This window comes from Schistocerca nitens, chromosome 9, assembly GCF_023898315.1.
Source record: "Schistocerca nitens isolate TAMUIC-IGC-003100 chromosome 9, iqSchNite1.1, whole genome shotgun sequence".
NCBI lineage: Eukaryota > Metazoa > Arthropoda > Insecta > Orthoptera > Acrididae > Schistocerca > Schistocerca nitens.
Window position 1 is genome coordinate 424114552 of NC_064622.1, and position 16815 is coordinate 424131366.

A 16815-nucleotide genomic window follows, 5' to 3' on the forward strand; every position below is an offset into this window, starting at 1 on the left:
TAAATTCTCGGTTGCAAATAAAAATATATGTTTAAGTGTTTTTGGAAATTCAAGTCTTAAGGGGGTGAAATAGGGGATGAAAATGTTTACTAAAATGTGTCATTATGGAAGCATTTTGAAGCTAAACCCAACAACTCAGTTATACATAAAAATACGTGTTTCAATCTTTTTGGAAATTCGAACAGGCGATGAAAGTTTTTATGGAAGTATTCCGTTATGGAAGCATTTTTTAAGCTAAATCTATGAAAACTTGTATTTGGCTCCTCTGTTAGAAATAAAAAAAATTGTTTCACTGTTTTTGGAAAATAAACCCCTAGGAGGGTGCAGTAGGGTGTCACTGATTCACTGACACATCACTGCCCAGCGAAAACTGATAGGAATATAAACTTAAAATTTGGAGAGGGTGTATGTAAGTGCTTGAAAGTAATCTGGGTAATTAAGAAATTCTCTGTAGTTATTTCAGAAAAAATTGGAATATTTTATAAATGACGTGTCAATAAGTTCGTTTCTCCAAGGTCTAGCTATACTGCCCGTAAAAAAATTTCATTTACGTGATATTTAACGGTCAAGAAACAATCCTGAACTTTTTTTTAACATGAAATATTTTGTGAAATGATTTGTCTACAAGTAATCAATGAAATATATTAGAGAAACGCTTGACGTGTCTTAGAATGGTGCTCGAAATTATTGGGGCGTGAAATAAGCTATGGAACACTTTTTTCCTCGGCTAATTTTGGTTGAAAAACCCGGAATTTTTCGTGGGATATCGTGGAATATTCCCGCTTCAGCCCCTATAGGTGGCTGCGGTACACGTAGCCTACAAAATGGCATCTGCAGTGGAGGTGCTTTCCAAGCAGAGAGCTGTCACTGAGTTTCTTTTGGTAGAAAACGCGAGCATCGCAGATATACCTAGGCGCTTGCAGAATGTCTATGGAGACCTGGCAGTGAACAAAGCCACGGTGAGTCGTTGGGCGAGACGCCTGTCATCATCGCAACGAGATAACCTATCTGATCTCCCTCGTGCCGGCCGCCACACACAGCTGTGACCCCTGTAACGTTAGAACGTGCGGACACTCTCACTCGACTTGATCCACGGATCACAATGAAACACCGCTCGCTGCACAATTGGACGTCTCTGTTGGTAGGGCTTGACACACTTGTCCTCTAGTTGGGGCACTCAAAGATCTGTGCCCTCTGCGTTCCTCAACAGAATACGATAGAGAGCAACGCAGAAGCAAATGTGCTGAACTGCTTCCGCGCTACAGCGCTGATCGTGGCAATTTTTTGGCGAATATTATCACCTGCGATGAAACATGAGTTCACCACTGCGAACCGAAAACAAAACGGCAATTCATGGAGGGCCGCCACATCACCTCTCCTCCGAAAAAAGAATTCAAAACCGCACCCTCAGGCGCTAAAGCCATGGCGGCGGTCTGTTGGAATTCTGAAGGGGTTAGTCTATCTGATGTTTTCCCTCATGGTGCAACGATAAACTTTGAAGTTTATTGAAGTGAAAGTGAAGAAACGATTTCAGCGTGCTCGTCGCCAGAAAAAATCAAACGAACTGCTCCTTCTCCATGGCAGTGCAAGCCCTCGCACAAAGATGTGCACTCTAGAGAAGCTCACAAAACTTCATTGGACTCTTCCTCCTTATCCGTCTTACAGCCCAGATCTCGCACCTTTCTGTTTGGGCCAATGAAAGATGCACTCTGCGGGGCCAAGTACGTGGATGATGGGGAGGCTACTGATGCAACAAGACGTTGGCTTTGGTGTCGACCATTAGAGTGTTACCGTGTGGCATAGGAGCCATTCTCGTAAGGTGAAAAATAGGGTTTTGCAACCAAAGGAGTGGGGAGATAATATGGTGTATCGGAAGCCTCAATAAAAGTAACTGCTTTCAGAAAAAAATGTGTTGCATTACTTACTGAACGCGCCTCGTATGTACAGCCAATGAGGTGCCACTTGAAAATTTAAAATTCCATGTTTAACATAGAATCTCAATAAGTATTAGAGGATCTTTGTTGGTGGATTGCATCATTCAATGTTCATCTACATCTACATCTAAATCTATATTTATACTCAGCAAGCCACCCAACGGTGTGTGGCGGAGGGCACTTTACGTGCCACTGTCATTACCTCCCTTTCCTGTTCCAGTCGCGTATGGTTCGCGGGAAGAACGACTGTCAAAAAGCCTCTGTGCGCGCTCTAATCTCTCTAATTTTACATTCGTGATCTCCTCTGGAGGTATAAGTAGGGGGAAGCAATATATTCGATACCTCATCCAGAAACGCACCCTCTCGAAACCTGGCGAGCAAGCTACACCGCGATGCAGAGCGCCTCTCTTGCAGAGTCTTCCACTTGAGTTTGCTAAACATCTCCGTAACGCTGTCACGCTTACCAAATAACCCTGTGACGAAACGCGCCGCTCTTCTTTGGATCTTCTATATCTCCTCTGTCAACCCGACCTGGTACGGATCCCACACTGATGAGCAAAACTCAAGTATAGGTCGAACGAGTATTTTTTAAACCACCTCCTTTGTTGATGGACTACATTTTCTAAGGACTCTCTCAATGAATCTCAACCTGGCGCTGGCCTTACCAACAATTAATTTTGTATGATCACTCCACTTCAAATCGTTCCGTACGCATACTTTCAGATATTTTACAGAAGTAACTGCTACCAGTGTTTGTTCTGCTATCATATAATCATAAAATAAAGGATCCTTCTTTCTATGTATTCGCAATACATTACATTTGTCTGTTAAGGGTCAGTTGCCACTCGCTGCACCCCGTGCCTATCGGCTGCAGATCTTCCTGCATTTCGCTGCAATTTTCTAATGCTGCAACTTCTCTGCATACTACAGCATCATCCGCGAAAAGCCGCATGGAACTTCCTGTGGTGTCACCGCCAGACACCACACTTGCTAGGTGGTAGCCTTTAAACCGGCCGCGGTCCGTTAGTATACGTCGAACCCGCGTGTCGCCACTATCAGTGATTGCAGACCGAGCGCCGCCAAACTGCAGGTCTAGAGAGACTTCCTAGCACTCGCCCCAGTTGTACAACCGACTTTGCTAGCGATGGTTCACTGACAAAATACGCTCTCATTTGCCGAGACGATAGTTTAGCAGCCTTCAGCTACGTCATTTGCTACGACCTAGCAAGGCGCCATTATCAGTCACTATTGATATTGTGAATCATGTACCGTCCAGACCGACGTTCACCATTAACGGATTAAAGTTAAGTATTCCACCAGCTACGTCCTTTTTTCTAAATTCTAATTTCCTTGTCCTGTTCCAGACCTCACGCCAGCCTGCGTGAGTTAAAACGCGTGCCTTTCGGCCTTCCCTAGTAACACGGTGTTGGCTCTCCTGCCAACCAAAACACTTCCGGCACTATCTACTAGGTCATTTACATATATTGTGAAAAGCAATGACCCCATAACACTCTCCTGTGGCACGCCAGAGGTTATTTTAACGTCGTAGATGTCTCTCGATTGAGAACGACATGCTGTTTGCTAAAAACTCTTCAATCCAGCCACACAGGTGGTCTGATATTCTGTAGGCTCTTACTTTATCAGGCTACAGTGCGGAACTGTATCGAATGCCTTCCGGAAGTCAAGGAAAATCCTGCCTCGGGCATGGACGTGTGTGATGTCCTTAGGTTAGTTACGTTTAAGTAGTTCTAAGTTCTAGGGGGCTGATGACCTCAGATGTTAAGTCCCATAGTGTTCAGAGCCATTTGAACCATTTTTTGAGGTGCCACTGAAAAATTTAACATTCAGTGTTTAACTTAGAATCTCAAAGTATTAGGGGATCTTTGTCGGTGGATTGTATCATTCAGTGTTTATGTAACCTGTTTTATTTCTTACTTTCAGACAAGTCGTTTCACAAATCATTTGGCCATTTTTAATGTCTCTTGGCACACGTAATACACTGTGGGGCAGAGTGGACCAACCTGTTACGCAGGAGTCTGGTGGAGACGGCGTACTCGGTGGTGGCAGACAGCGCGTGGAAGTAGAGGGTGCGGAAGCCGCCGTCCGCGGGGTCGGGCGCCGACAGCGCCGCCGAGAAGACGCCGTCCGTCCACTGGAAGTCCAGCCCGGCGATGCGGTAGTCGCCGTGCTGCGGCTCGAAGAAGAAGAAGTGGTGCTGCACGCGGAACGACGACATGCGCGCCAGGTCGAACACCACCATGGCGTAGGAGCCCAGGTCCGGCAGGTAGGCGAACGCCTCGGCGCACCGGTCCGCCGTCACGTCCACCGCGATGTGCGCGAAGAACGAGTCCGGCCGGTAGTCCGCTTCCTTCAGGTAGTAGCTGCGGACACACGGCCGCGCGTCAGATCCACAGTACCTACAGTATCTAAATCGATAAATGTAAGGTAATTTACTTGCTATTGTACAGACTACCACTGTCAGGGACACCAAAAGACTTATAATATCAAGTCTGTTTGTGTGGCCATCCTCCGCAGCAAGCATATAAATACTGGGTTTGGTACCGCGTCATAGTGTAAAAAACTACTGCTGCTATAGAAAAACCAACGTTTCGGCCACGATTGCAGCGGCCTTCTTCTGTCTCTAATGGTGCGTTCTAGCTATGCAGTGTCCTTCATATTTTGTTGTTAATGTTCACTGCGCATGGCATTACATCATAATTTTAAAAAGGTAGATAGTTTCATTGGTCACTTAAGGAAGAAGGAGAGGGAACTTTATTTTAATAATAACCTATTAAAATAATCATCTATTAAAATAAAGTTCCCTCTCCTTCTTCCTTAAGTGACCAATGAAACTATCTACCTTTTTAAAATTATGATGTAATGCCATGCGCAGTGAACATTAACAACAAAATATAAAGGACACTGCATAGCTAGAACGCACCATTAGACCCAGAAGAAGGCCGCTGCAATCGTGGCCGAAACGTTGGTTTTTCTATAGCAGCAGTAGTTTTTTACACTATGACGCGGTACCAAACCCAGAAAACTTTTATGTCGACTGACTCTGGCCGCGGAAGCCTACGCAATTATATAAATACTTGTTTTGCAGGCCGTGCGGTTCTAGGCGCTGCAGTCTGGAACCGAGCGACCGCTACGATCGCAGGATCGAATCCTGCCTCGGGCATGGATGTGTGTGATGTCCTTAGGTTAGTTAGGTTTAAGTAGTTCTAAGTTCTAGGCGACTGATGACCTCAGAAGTTAAGTCGCATAGTGCTCAGAGCCATTTTGAACTTGTTTTGCAAATCAAACTGCCTTTACCTGCTGCTAGTTACTTTATTTATCCATACGCGTTTCGCCTTCTCCTCTTCTATGGCATCATCAGCGGGATCTATGACGATACAGTTTTGTTAGTTATAGATTATCAAACAGTTCACTTCGCGATTCTTTGTAAAAAAAGTAATTACTTACGATTTGCTGATTTGCGTTTCCTCACATCTGGTCTGGAGGTCGCACTACCACTTTTATCAAATGGCTCTGAGCACTATCTACATCTACATCTACATCTACATCCATACTCCGCAAGCCACCTGACGGTGTGTGGCGGAGGGTACCTTGAGTACCTCTATCGGTTCTCCCTTCTATTCCAGTCTCGTATTGTTCGTGGAAAGAAGGATTGTCGGTATGCTTCTGTGTAGGCTCTAATCTCTCTGATTTTATCCTCATGGTCTCTTCGCGAGATATACGTAGGAGGGAGCAATATACTGCCTGACTCTTTGGTGAGGGTATGTTCCCGAAACTTTAACAAAAGCCCGTACCGAGCTACTGAGCGTCTCTCCTGCAGAGTCTTCCACTGGAGTTTATCTATCATCTCCGTAACGCTTTCGCGATTACTAAATGATCCTGTAACGAAGCGCGCTGCTCTCCGTTGGATCTTCTCTATCTCTTCTATCAACCCTATCTGGTACGGATCCCACACCGCTGAGCAATATTCAAGCAGTGGGCGAACAAGCGTACTGTAACCTACTTCCTTTGTTTTCGGATTGCATTTCCTTAGGATTCTTCCAATGAATCTCAGTCTGGCATCTGCTTTACCAACGATCAGCTTTATATGATCTTTCCATTTTAAATCACTCCTAATGCGTACTCCCAGATAATTTATGTAATTAACTGCTACCAGTTGCTGACCTGCTATATTGTAGCTATATGATAAGGTATGTATCTTTCCATGTATTCGCAGCACATAGCACTATGAGACTTAAGATCTGAGGTCATCAGTCCCCTAGAACTTAGAACTACTTAAACCTAACTAACCTAAGGACATCGACACACATCCATGCCCGAGGCAGGATTCGAACCTGCGACCGTAGCGGTCGCGTGGTTCCAGACTGAAGCGCATAGAACCGCTCGGCCACACTGGCCGGCCACTTTTATCACTGCCATATATTCACATCTTGGTGTTCTCGCCATCCACACACTGTTCATCATGTTTCTCACCACACAAAAGAGTGAGGTAAATAGTGAACAGTGTGTGGATGGCGAGAAAACAAAGATGTGAATATATGACGGTGATAAAAGTGGTAGTGCGACCTCCAGACCAGATGTGAGGAAATGCAGATCAGCAAATCGTAAGTAACTACTTTTTTTTACAAAAAGTGAACTGTTTGATAATCTATAACTAACAAAACTGTATCGTTATAGATCCCACTGATTATGCCTTAGAACAGGAGAAGGCGAAACGCGTATGGGATAAATAAAGTAACTAGCAGCAGGAAAAGGCAGTTTGATTTGCAAAACAAGTACTTATAAAAACTAACGAGAGTAGTTTTACAGAAAATCGTGTGTCTGACGGAATATTTTCAGATTTAAACACCTTCAAAATACTGTCCATCATCAGTAGGAAAATAAAAAAAATGTTGTAATGAGAGCAGAAGGTTTATTGACGCGTTTCGCGTTTTTGAGGCATCTTCATAACTTCTGCAAGAAAAAACTAATTGTTGTCCTAGATTTTGGTAGTGGAACTTTGAGAGAGATGACGATAATAACCTGCTGCGAAGGCATGCAGCTATGCTTTTTCACGGTTCTACTACGAATCTGGCTCTTCGTTGCAACTATAGGGCAACGTTTTTTAAAAATTCTTTTGCATTCTGGGTCCACACCAAAAGCTTCGGCTACTTATGACTAAATGTGTTACCCGCAGTTCCTAGTAAGCCCCTTCACTCTGGTGCTTTTATAGAACTTTTTTAAAAAGTTTTTACTGTCTTCTCATGCCAGATAAGACCATACTCCTAATCTGTTTTTCTGTATTTTTCACATATAGATATTGTGAGGATGTCTCAAAAAGGCGAAACGCGTCAATAAAGCTTCTTCTGCCATTGCAAACTTGAGCGTTTTTTCCTACTGAAAATATATCACGGTTACTGCACTACGGGGGTACAGTGGGAGGATTTACATAGTGTCCATCAGACACTTGTCCCAGCTTCTTTACGTTGGTGGACACTGTGTTTAGCCAGCTCTGAAATTATGTTGTTTAATGCCTTCAGCAATTTTTTCCACTTCTTTTATGTCTCGATAAAGTTTCTCTTTCGGTTTCCTTTTCACTCTCGGGAATAAAAAAAAAGTCAAAGTGGGGCCAGGTACGGTGTGCAGAGCGGATGAGGATCCTTTGTGATTTGGTTTTCGACCAAAATCTGCCTGACACTTAATGCTATGTGCGCAGGGGCGTTATAGTGGAGAAAGAATTCCAAATCGAAAAATGTGCTGAGAGAGCGGACTGATATTTTTATGAGAATGCAGGCTTTCTTGGTGAATCTCGATGATAAAATCTTATCGAGAGCCGAGTAAGTGCGTTGCTCTCCAGCAACGTTTCAGCAATTCTCTTACTTGCCATCTTCAGGTGAAGTGTCAAGTTCGCGCTGCTGCTCTCATCTGTTATTGTCTCCTCTTTGGGGAAGTGTGAGGGAGAGTTTGTAGCCTTTCTGCTTTTACTCCCCTGTGTACGTGTGTGTGTGATTGTATCTGTAGTTTTTTGGTGTCTGTGAAATGTGATGACTGTTCTGTTTGTGTCTGGTATTTGCCTGAGGCTGGCGAGATGTTTGGTGTTATGTGGGAAGGAGCAGGATTAGGGATTCGATATTGGGATTTTCTCTTCGACTTAATCGTCGAAGATCGTCATGGGGCGCTTGTGCTTGTCGCGGGACATGTCGTACCGACCTAGGGAGTGGATGAGGGCGTTTCCTGATCTGGAAGAACCCTCATAGAAGGCCCTTGCCAGATCTTGGAAACGCTCTCTCAGGAGTGGGATTTCGGCTGTGGCGTGCAGATCATCTATGGGGAATCCAAGAGGTAGATGCAATGCCCTCCTGAGGGCGCGGTTCTGCAGCCTCTGGAGTTTGTCCAGGTGCTGCTTTGCAACGTATTCCCAGACAGGGCACACACATTCCATTACTGGCCGGATCAGGGCCTGGTACACATTTACTCCTACTGGGCAGGGAAGGGAGCTGGTTGAATTCAGGATTGGGTATAGGATGGACATTCTGGCCCAGGCCTTCCTGTGGACCTCGTCTATGTGGGGTTTCCACGTAAGACGAGAGTCCAAGGTTACACCAAGGTACTTGGCGGTTCTGCGCCAGGGGAGTTGGGTACCGTTTAGGTGAAGGTGGAGGGGGGGGCGTTGAGGAGGTTCGCGCCTTCCGAGCCTGCGGGTAATCAGAATAGCCTGCGTCTTTTCAGAGTTGATGCGCCAGTGACGGGCCCAGGTTTCTGTGTCGTCTAAAACCCTCTGTAGCCTACGAATGACCAGGTCCTTGTTCGCATTTCTCGTGTAGAAGGCTGTGTCGTCCGCGTACTGTGCAGTGTGCACCAGGGGGCCGTTGGGGTGTCCGCAATGTACAGGCTGTACAAGACGGGCCCCAGGACCGACCCCTGTGACACCCCAGCACGAATACGCCTTTTGGTGGAGGTGGCAGTTTCTACTTTGACGGAGAAAGTTCTATTCGTGAGATAGCTTTTGATCAGCTGAACTATACTCCCGGGAAACCCTTGTGTGTACAACTTGTAGAGTATCCCTCTATGCCATACTGAGTCAAAGGCTGGCTACGTCTAGTAGCACTATCCCGCAGCAGCCTCTGTGGTTGAAGCCCTCTGTGGCTGCTTCAACCATTCTCATGACCTGTTGTGGGACAGAGTGGTTCTGCCGGAACCCGAATTGGAAATCCGGCAGAATTTGCTCTCTAGTAATATGTTCTTGTATGGGTCTTAGCAGGAGGCGCTCATAGATCTTGCTGAGAGTTGGCAAGAGGCTAATCGGCCCGTAGTGCTGCGGGAATAGAGGGTCTTTCCCTAGTTTGTGTATCGCGACCACTGCCGCATGTTTCCAGCAAGCTGGGAACTCGCGATATCGAGTAATCTCGTTGAGGACGTTCGCGAGGTGTGTGATCGCTGTGGGTGGGAGATTTTTGACTAACTGATTGGTGACACTGTCGTGTCCTGGCGTCTTTTTGTAGGGAGGGACGTAATTACTCTTGCCACGTCCTCGGTGGCAAAAAGTAAGGGTTCGTCCTCTGGGTCCTTCTCAGCATTGAGGAAGACAGCCAGTTGACGACTGACTACCTCTTCGTGCTCTTCGTCTTGGGGTTCTGCCGCTTGAAACTGCTTCTCGAAGGAGTCCGCGAGGGCGTCGGCCTTCCCAGCATGGCTGTAGACCAGACCCCGCTCGCCGTGCAGTGGCGGCTTCCTAGCGCGTCTTTTTGTGAACTATTTGGTTGCTTGCCATAGTGTATGATCGTCTAATTTGAGAGCTGTGAGGCGGTTTTGCCATTGCTGGTTTCTGTGCTCATTGAGCGCTACCTTCAGTTCTCTCTGTAGACGATTGAGCAGCCTCCTGGTGGCCTGATTTCTGGTGATCTTCCACTCTTTTGCCACTCTGTTCTTATGTCGAATTTGAGCTAGCAAGTGTTCCGGGAGCTGTCCGCATCTCGTGGTCGTGCGGTAGCGTTCTCGCTTCCCACGCCCGGGTTCCCGGGTTCGATTCCCGGCGGGGTCGGGGATTTTCTCTGCCTCGTGATGACTGGGTGTTGTGTGCTGTCCTTAGGTTAGTTAGGTTTAAGTAGTTCTAAGTTCTAGGGGACTGATGACCATAGATGTTAAGTCCCATAGTGCTCATAGTGCTCAGAGCCATGTTCCGGGAGCTGTATTTGCGGCGGTGGGCCATCCCTTTGTGGAGGGATGGCCTCTTTCGCTGCCTGCAAGATGGTACCTGTTAAGTCTTGTAGCGCTTGTTCTACTGTTTCGGCAGTAGATGGCTGAGCGCGAGCGATATAAGAGGCGACAGTTTCTCGGTATCGCTCCCAGTCTGTACGTTTGTAAGACGTCTGGTACTGTGTTTGAGTGCTACCCATTCTCCCACATCGACTTCTAGAATCACTGGGTTGTGGTCGGAGGACATTCTGCTGATTGTCCTTACGGTCACAAACCCTGCGATCCTCCTAGTGAGAGCTATGTATAACACGTCGGGCCTGCCTCCATTTTTTGGAAAATGTGTGGGCTCGACCGGACCCCATGTTTCCAAGTGGTGGGTGCGCGCTAGTTGTTGCAATTTGGCGCCTGCTCTGGAGGTTACTCTAGAATTCCAATCAGGGTGAGTTTGCCTTCAATCTGCCCTAGAGCAGCTATGTCTCCCTCATCTATCTGGTCTTGTGGGGGTCGGTAAATTGCAACAATTGTTAGGGATCCGGTGGCAGTGGTTACTTCCACCGCCACTACTTCGAGTTTGTTGGTAGCTGGTAAGAATACTTGGTGGTGGGGGATCCCTCTTTTTATGTATATGGCCACTCCTCCGCCTTGGGCTGGCCTGTCTTTACGGTAGCTAACGTAGCTGGGAACTGTCGCTTTTATTCCCTGTTTTAGGTGGGTTTCCCCCATCATGCATATGTCGATGGAGTACTCCTTCACGAGTTCTCTGAACTCGACCTCTTGATTAACAATGCCGTCTGTGTTAAAGACGCACATTGTCAGGCCTTGGATGTTTGGTCATCTATCCATGATGGGGTTTTGAAACTACTGAGGAAGTCGCAGAGGGGAGCGACTGCCTGAAGGGCAACGAGGATCTGTGTGTTCTGCCTCTGGGCCTCCCTGAATTCCTTCATCATATCCATGACGAGGTTCATGGTCTGCACCATAATGCCTAACACCTGATCCGAGGGTGTGGGCTGTGTGTGGGGTTCCCTACAGCTTTCTCTGTCATGGTGGACCTGGTCGTTGTTGCTATGTGTTTCTCGGTGTTGTTCTTGTGATGGTGTCTGGTGTTGTGGTGATGGGGCTACGTTTCCATGTCTTCTCGAAGGAGAAGCCACTTCGGCGTATGTTGCCCTTTGTGTGTCCCGTCTTGGTTTTACCCAGGCCTTGTCTGTGTGTGCTGTCGTGTTTTGTTTCCTTGTGTGACTGGTTGGTTTGGTGGTGTTTTGTTTGCGTGTGTGGGGGGCGGCCTTGGCACCCTTTGCCTGCTGTGAGTGTCTTTTGTGGACCTCACAACCTTGGTAACCCGCTGTCTGGTTTTCACCACACAGCGCGCACCTTATTTGTGGGTCCGTGTGTTTTAGTGTGCATGTCCTTGTGTCATGGGCCTCGGCGCGTTTTCTGCACCTTACTGCCATGGTGCAGTGTGCTGCAATGTGATTCAGGCCCTGGTACCTGAAGCACTGCACCGTCTTGTTTTTGCGGCGCAGTGGTTCAGTGGTCACAGGGACAGCCAGGATTGTATTTATTTCCCTCTTGTTTTGCGGGATATCTGGCAGTGTGACCTGATATAGGGGACATTTGCTCCCTATGTTGCCCATCTGCTGGACCGCCTTGACGACGTACCCCTGGGCAGTCAAGTCTGTGGAGGTCTCGGATCACAATGTTCTTGTTACGTGTCTTTGTTGTGGGGAATGTGTAGTGGGGTATGTTTTTGTTGTTAAGAACTGTTTTGATTGTGGTGTAGTGTTCAAGTGTGCGCACTGTTATTTTGATTTTGTCACCACCAGCAGGCTTTGCCTGGAAACTGCCTCCCCCGATTTCTGTTTTTAGCATCTCGAAAGTTCCTCATAGTTCTGAGTAAACCCTGCAACAATCGGAGGGAAGTGGTGGGTGACATGGTTTTGTGTTTGTGTTGTGTCGAGTGATGTCTCTGGCTCATCAGCCACCACCTGAAACCTGTTCAGGGTGGGTCCCACTCCCTGAACCGCCGGAAGCCTCGGTTGGCGAAAGGTTTTCTTCGCCAGCACGAAACCATCCTAGTCTTGCCCGGTTACGTGGTTCCCTTCCAGTGCCGTTGTTTCCTGGTCCCCTCCCAGGCCGACGAAAGGTGCTGTCGGGGCGCAGGTTCCTCACAGGGTGGTGGAGTGGTTGGGGTGGGGGTGGTGGAGTGCTTCTTTCCCTTGGAGTGCTTCTCCTTCCTGTCCTTCCTTGCACGCCGCTGTTTTGATGAGGTGGACTTGAGTCCAGGGATTTGAGGAACTGAGATCGGGTAGGGGGTTGGGTAGCAGTTGCGCGTTTGGGAAGGATTTTGGTCGGTTGACGGGACTTCTGCTTGCCACTTAGGTGGAGGATGTGTTCGGCGAGGCGATTTTGGCCGTTGGCAAGTAGGAGCGGCCTAAGGAGAGGGGAGGAAGGGGGGGGACGCAAATACTAACAATGTATTTGTTTGTGATATGCGTGTGTTTGCCATGTGCCATGTCTGGAGCGGAAAGGGGGGTTGCTGCCAGGTGATTGTCAGCTGCAACTTTTGTTGTCACCGTTGGGTTTTCCGGTTGCATTGCTGACCCTAGGAGAACGATGGTAGACGCGGAATTCTGGACGGAGGCGGCGGAAAACCTTTCTGTGGCTCCGCGGCCTGCTTCCAGGTCCTGGCCTACTTTTTCCCTATTCTTGGGGGGAGCAGAGACTAACTCTGAGGCAGCCGAAGCACTCGAAACAGCCGGCGGCGCGGCCCGCGGCAACAAGAGAACGCGCCTCGTGTCGTCAGCGGAAAGAGACCGCCGCGACCCCAAGGCACCACCCAAGCTCGACATACCACCTAGACGAGAAGACACGAGAATTCTGCTGTCGGGCGACGCCATGCAAAACTTCCCAAGTGCCGTTTTGCTGAGCTGCTAGACCTCGGTGCAAGTGCCAGTCAGTGTTTTAATAAAAACTGAGCCGGAAAACACTTATGTTTGTACTCCCGTGCAAGCGGGGGCCTATGGCTGACTGCGCGAGAAAGAGCAGCAAGCTCAACCCTTCACTGCCACTCAGCGAGTGTCAGGTTCACGTCTCGTCCGGATCTTTATAGCCGCTGGAGCACAGGTTTCTCTACATCCTCGGTGCCAATTAGGCGCTAGCGGAATCGGCGCGGCGGCGCGTGGTGGTGGTGGTGGGGGGCAGCTGCGGGCGTCGTCCTGGCGACTCGTCTCGATGTGGCCTGTTTATTCGATCCGCCGCCACCGACCTGCCTCCAACGGTGCGCTCTCGTCTTATTCTCGCTAATGTTGTGTTCCGTGCGGTGCTGAGTTGGGTGCCGCCATCGCGGTTGACCAGGTTATCACTGACCTGTATCTTCAGTGCCTCTTTAATAATAGAGTCCCAGAAACGCTTCGCTCTACACAGTCTCTTCTGAGAAAAACAGGGGTAAGCTTTAGGGAAAGACAGGTAATGTACAGTGTGTACAACATCCAAGGGGGAACAATAAGAGTGGAAGACCAAACACGAAGCGCTCAGGTTAGAAAAGGTGTCAGACGTTGCTTTCTTCAGTGAAAGTGAAGAAGAACTACAGGATCTGTTGAATGGAATTTTTTTAATGAGTGAAGAATAGGGACTGAGAGTAAATCGAAGAAAGACGAAAGTAACGAGAAGTAGCAGAAATGAGGACAGCAAGGAACATTACATCATAATTGGGAATCACAAAGCACTCGAAGTTAAGGAATTCTGGTACCTAGGCAGCAAAATAACCAATGGCGTACGGAGCTAGGAGGACATCAAAAGCAGACTAGCATTGGAAAAAGGACAGTCCCGGCCAAGAGAAGTCTACTAGTAGAAAACATAGGAATTAATTTGAGGAAGAAATTTCTGAGAATGTACGTTTGGAGCACAGCACACACGAACCGTGGAAAATGTGTGCTCCTCAGCACAAAGTTAGGTATTCACGTTATTATGTGTTCATATTCTTCCTAAAGTAAAGGTGATTTCAACTCACACGCAGTACTGAAGCATTTCACCTTCTCCTGCCCCTACTCACTTCCTACATTCGGCCTACCCTTCAGTTTACAGGAGCAGACCCACGCACCACCTTCCAGGAGGGATGCAAAAGTTAAGACATCAGCGAAGAACTTCCATGGTATTAGAGGGAGGTACAGAGGGTAAAAGCTGTAGAGGAATGCAAAGACTGGAATACATACAGTAAACAATTGAAGATGTAGGTTGCAACTGCTGCTCTCACATGAGAAGGTTGCCACAGAAGAGGAATTCGTGGCGGACTGCATCTAATCATATAGAAGACCAATGAGGAAAAAGAAGGGAGAAAGAGAGTACTTGAAGATGGGCCGGTCGTTGAGCAGGTTGAAAACGAGGATCTGCGGTGCGGTGATGGTGACGACAGTGCCGTTGCCTGGGTCGGCGAGCCCGGTGTCGACGACCCAGAGGCGGTCGCAGGGGTCCACCCAGACGCGGTAGGTGGAGGTGATGCGCGGTGCGCTGCCCCTGCTGGTGGGCCCCCTGCCCAGCCGGTTCGTCTCCCAGTTGGGGTAGGGCCGCAGCGCAGGCGACCGCCGCGCCGTACTCTTCCCTGTGGACAGACCAGGCCACGCTGCGTCTCAGGACGTTGCCTCTCTCCTTAGACATTACTGTACTAACTGCGGCCTTTACCGCTGTCCCTGCAAAAATAACGTTCTTGCACTAGTGGAAAATAGAACATGTATGCTGATGAGAAAGAAGTTTTGTTCGTATAATACACTACTGGCCATTAAAATTGCTACACCAAGAAGAAATGCAGATGATAAACTGGTATTCATTGGACAAATATATTATACTAGAATTGACATGTGATTACATTTTCACGTAATTTGGGTGCATAGATCCTCAGAAATCCGTACCCAGAACAACCACCTCTGGCCGTAATAACGACCTTGATACGCCTGGGCATTGACAGAGCTTGGATGGCGTGTACAGGTACAGCTACAATTGCAGCTTCAACACGATACCACAATTCATCAACTGGCGTATTGTGACGAGCAAGTTGCTCGGCCACCATTGACCAGACGTTTTCAATTGGTGAGAGGTCTGGAGAACGTGCTGGCCAGGGCAGCAGTCGAACATTTTCTGTATCCAGAAAGACCCGTACATGACCTGCAACATGCGGTCGTGCATTATACTGCTGAAATGTAGGGTTTCACAGGGATCGAATGAAGGCTAGAGCAACGGGTCGCAACACATCTGAAATGTAACGTCCACTATTCAAAATGCCGTCAATGCGAACAAGAGGTGACCGAGACGTGTAACCAATGGCACCCCATACCATCACTACGGGTGATACGCCAGTATGGCGATGACGAATAAACGCTTCCAATGTGCTTTCATCGCGATGTCGCCAAGCACGGATGCGACCATCATGATGCTGTAAACAGAACCTGGATTCATCCGAAGTAATGACGTTTTGCCATTCGTGCACCCAGGTTCGTTGTTGAGTACACCATCGCAGGCGCTCCTGTCTGTGATGCAGCGTCAAGGGTAACTGCAGCCATGGTCTCCGAGCTGATAGTCCATGCTGCTGCAAATGTCGTCGATCTCTTCATGCAGATGGTTGTTGTCTTGCAAACGTCCCCATCTGTTGACTCAGGGATCGAGACGTGGCTGCACGATCCGTTACAGCCATGCGGATAAGATGCCTGTCATCTCGATTGCTAGTGATACTAGGCCGTTGGGATCCAGCACGGCGTTCCGTATTACCCCCTGACCCACCGATTCCATATTCTGCTAACAGTCATTGGATCTCAACCAACGCGAGCAGCAATGTCGCGATACGATAAACCGCAATCGCGATAGGCTACAATCCGACCTTTATCAAAGTCGGAAACGTGATGGTACGCATTTCTCCTCCTTACAGGAGGCATCACAACAACGTTTCACCACGCAACGCCGGTCAACTGCTGTTTGTATATGAGTAATAGGTTGGAAACTTTCTTCATGTCAGCACGTTGTAGGCGTCGCCACCGGCGCCAACCTTGTGTGAATGCTCTGTAAAGCTAATCATTTGCATATCACAGCATCTTCTTCCTGTCGTTTAAATTTCGCGTCTGTAGCACGTCATCTTCGTGGTGTAGCAATTTTAATGGCCAGTAGTGTATACAAATTGCACTCTGTGTACAAAAAAAATCACAGTGGCCTCCAATGATCATAAAATTTTCATAACAAGTAATTCATTATATTCAGAGCCTGAGTTGTACTTCTTGCGCGGTGGCAGCATGCAGGGAACAGTAATCACAAAGTCAACAATTTTTTCACTTAGCCATATTAGAAAGGCCAAAACTCTGTGTCAAGTATCTGTACTGTAGAGTTATTCATCGAAATCAAATCGAAAATTTGCATGGAAATGGTTACTCGTTTAGTGTACAGATGCTCAGATAGCTTTCTACAGATAAACCCTGCAGCTAAACTAATACTTTAGGTTTGAATACAGTCTATGTGTTTCGATTTTTTCGTTCACTGCTTTATGTTTACAACTAGCCTTTCCTCTGCTGCTTTGCTCCTCTATCCACCTTATCCTTTTCCAGAAGTATAGCTCCAATAAAACAGGTTGATAAAGCAAGCCAATACTACTCCCAGAACATGCCTGTCGTGCTGGGCAGCCTACATGTCAGGAACTTGAAAACAGTTT

General features: G+C 47.7%; 1 protein-coding gene across 1 annotated transcript in view; it reads right to left on the reverse strand.

Annotated features, from left to right (window-relative positions):
* The window catches only part of LOC126204292 (L-dopachrome tautomerase yellow-f2-like), a 41697-nt gene that overhangs the window by 13527 nt on the left and 11355 nt on the right, over positions 1–16815 (reverse strand). The window contains exons 2-3 of the mRNA XM_049938680.1: positions 14475–14727; positions 3956–4315 (exon numbers count right to left, since the gene is read on the reverse strand). Coding sequence (XP_049794637.1) covers positions 3956–4315; positions 14475–14727 — 613 coding nt within the window. The remainder of the gene's footprint in view (positions 1–3955; positions 4316–14474; positions 14728–16815) is intronic.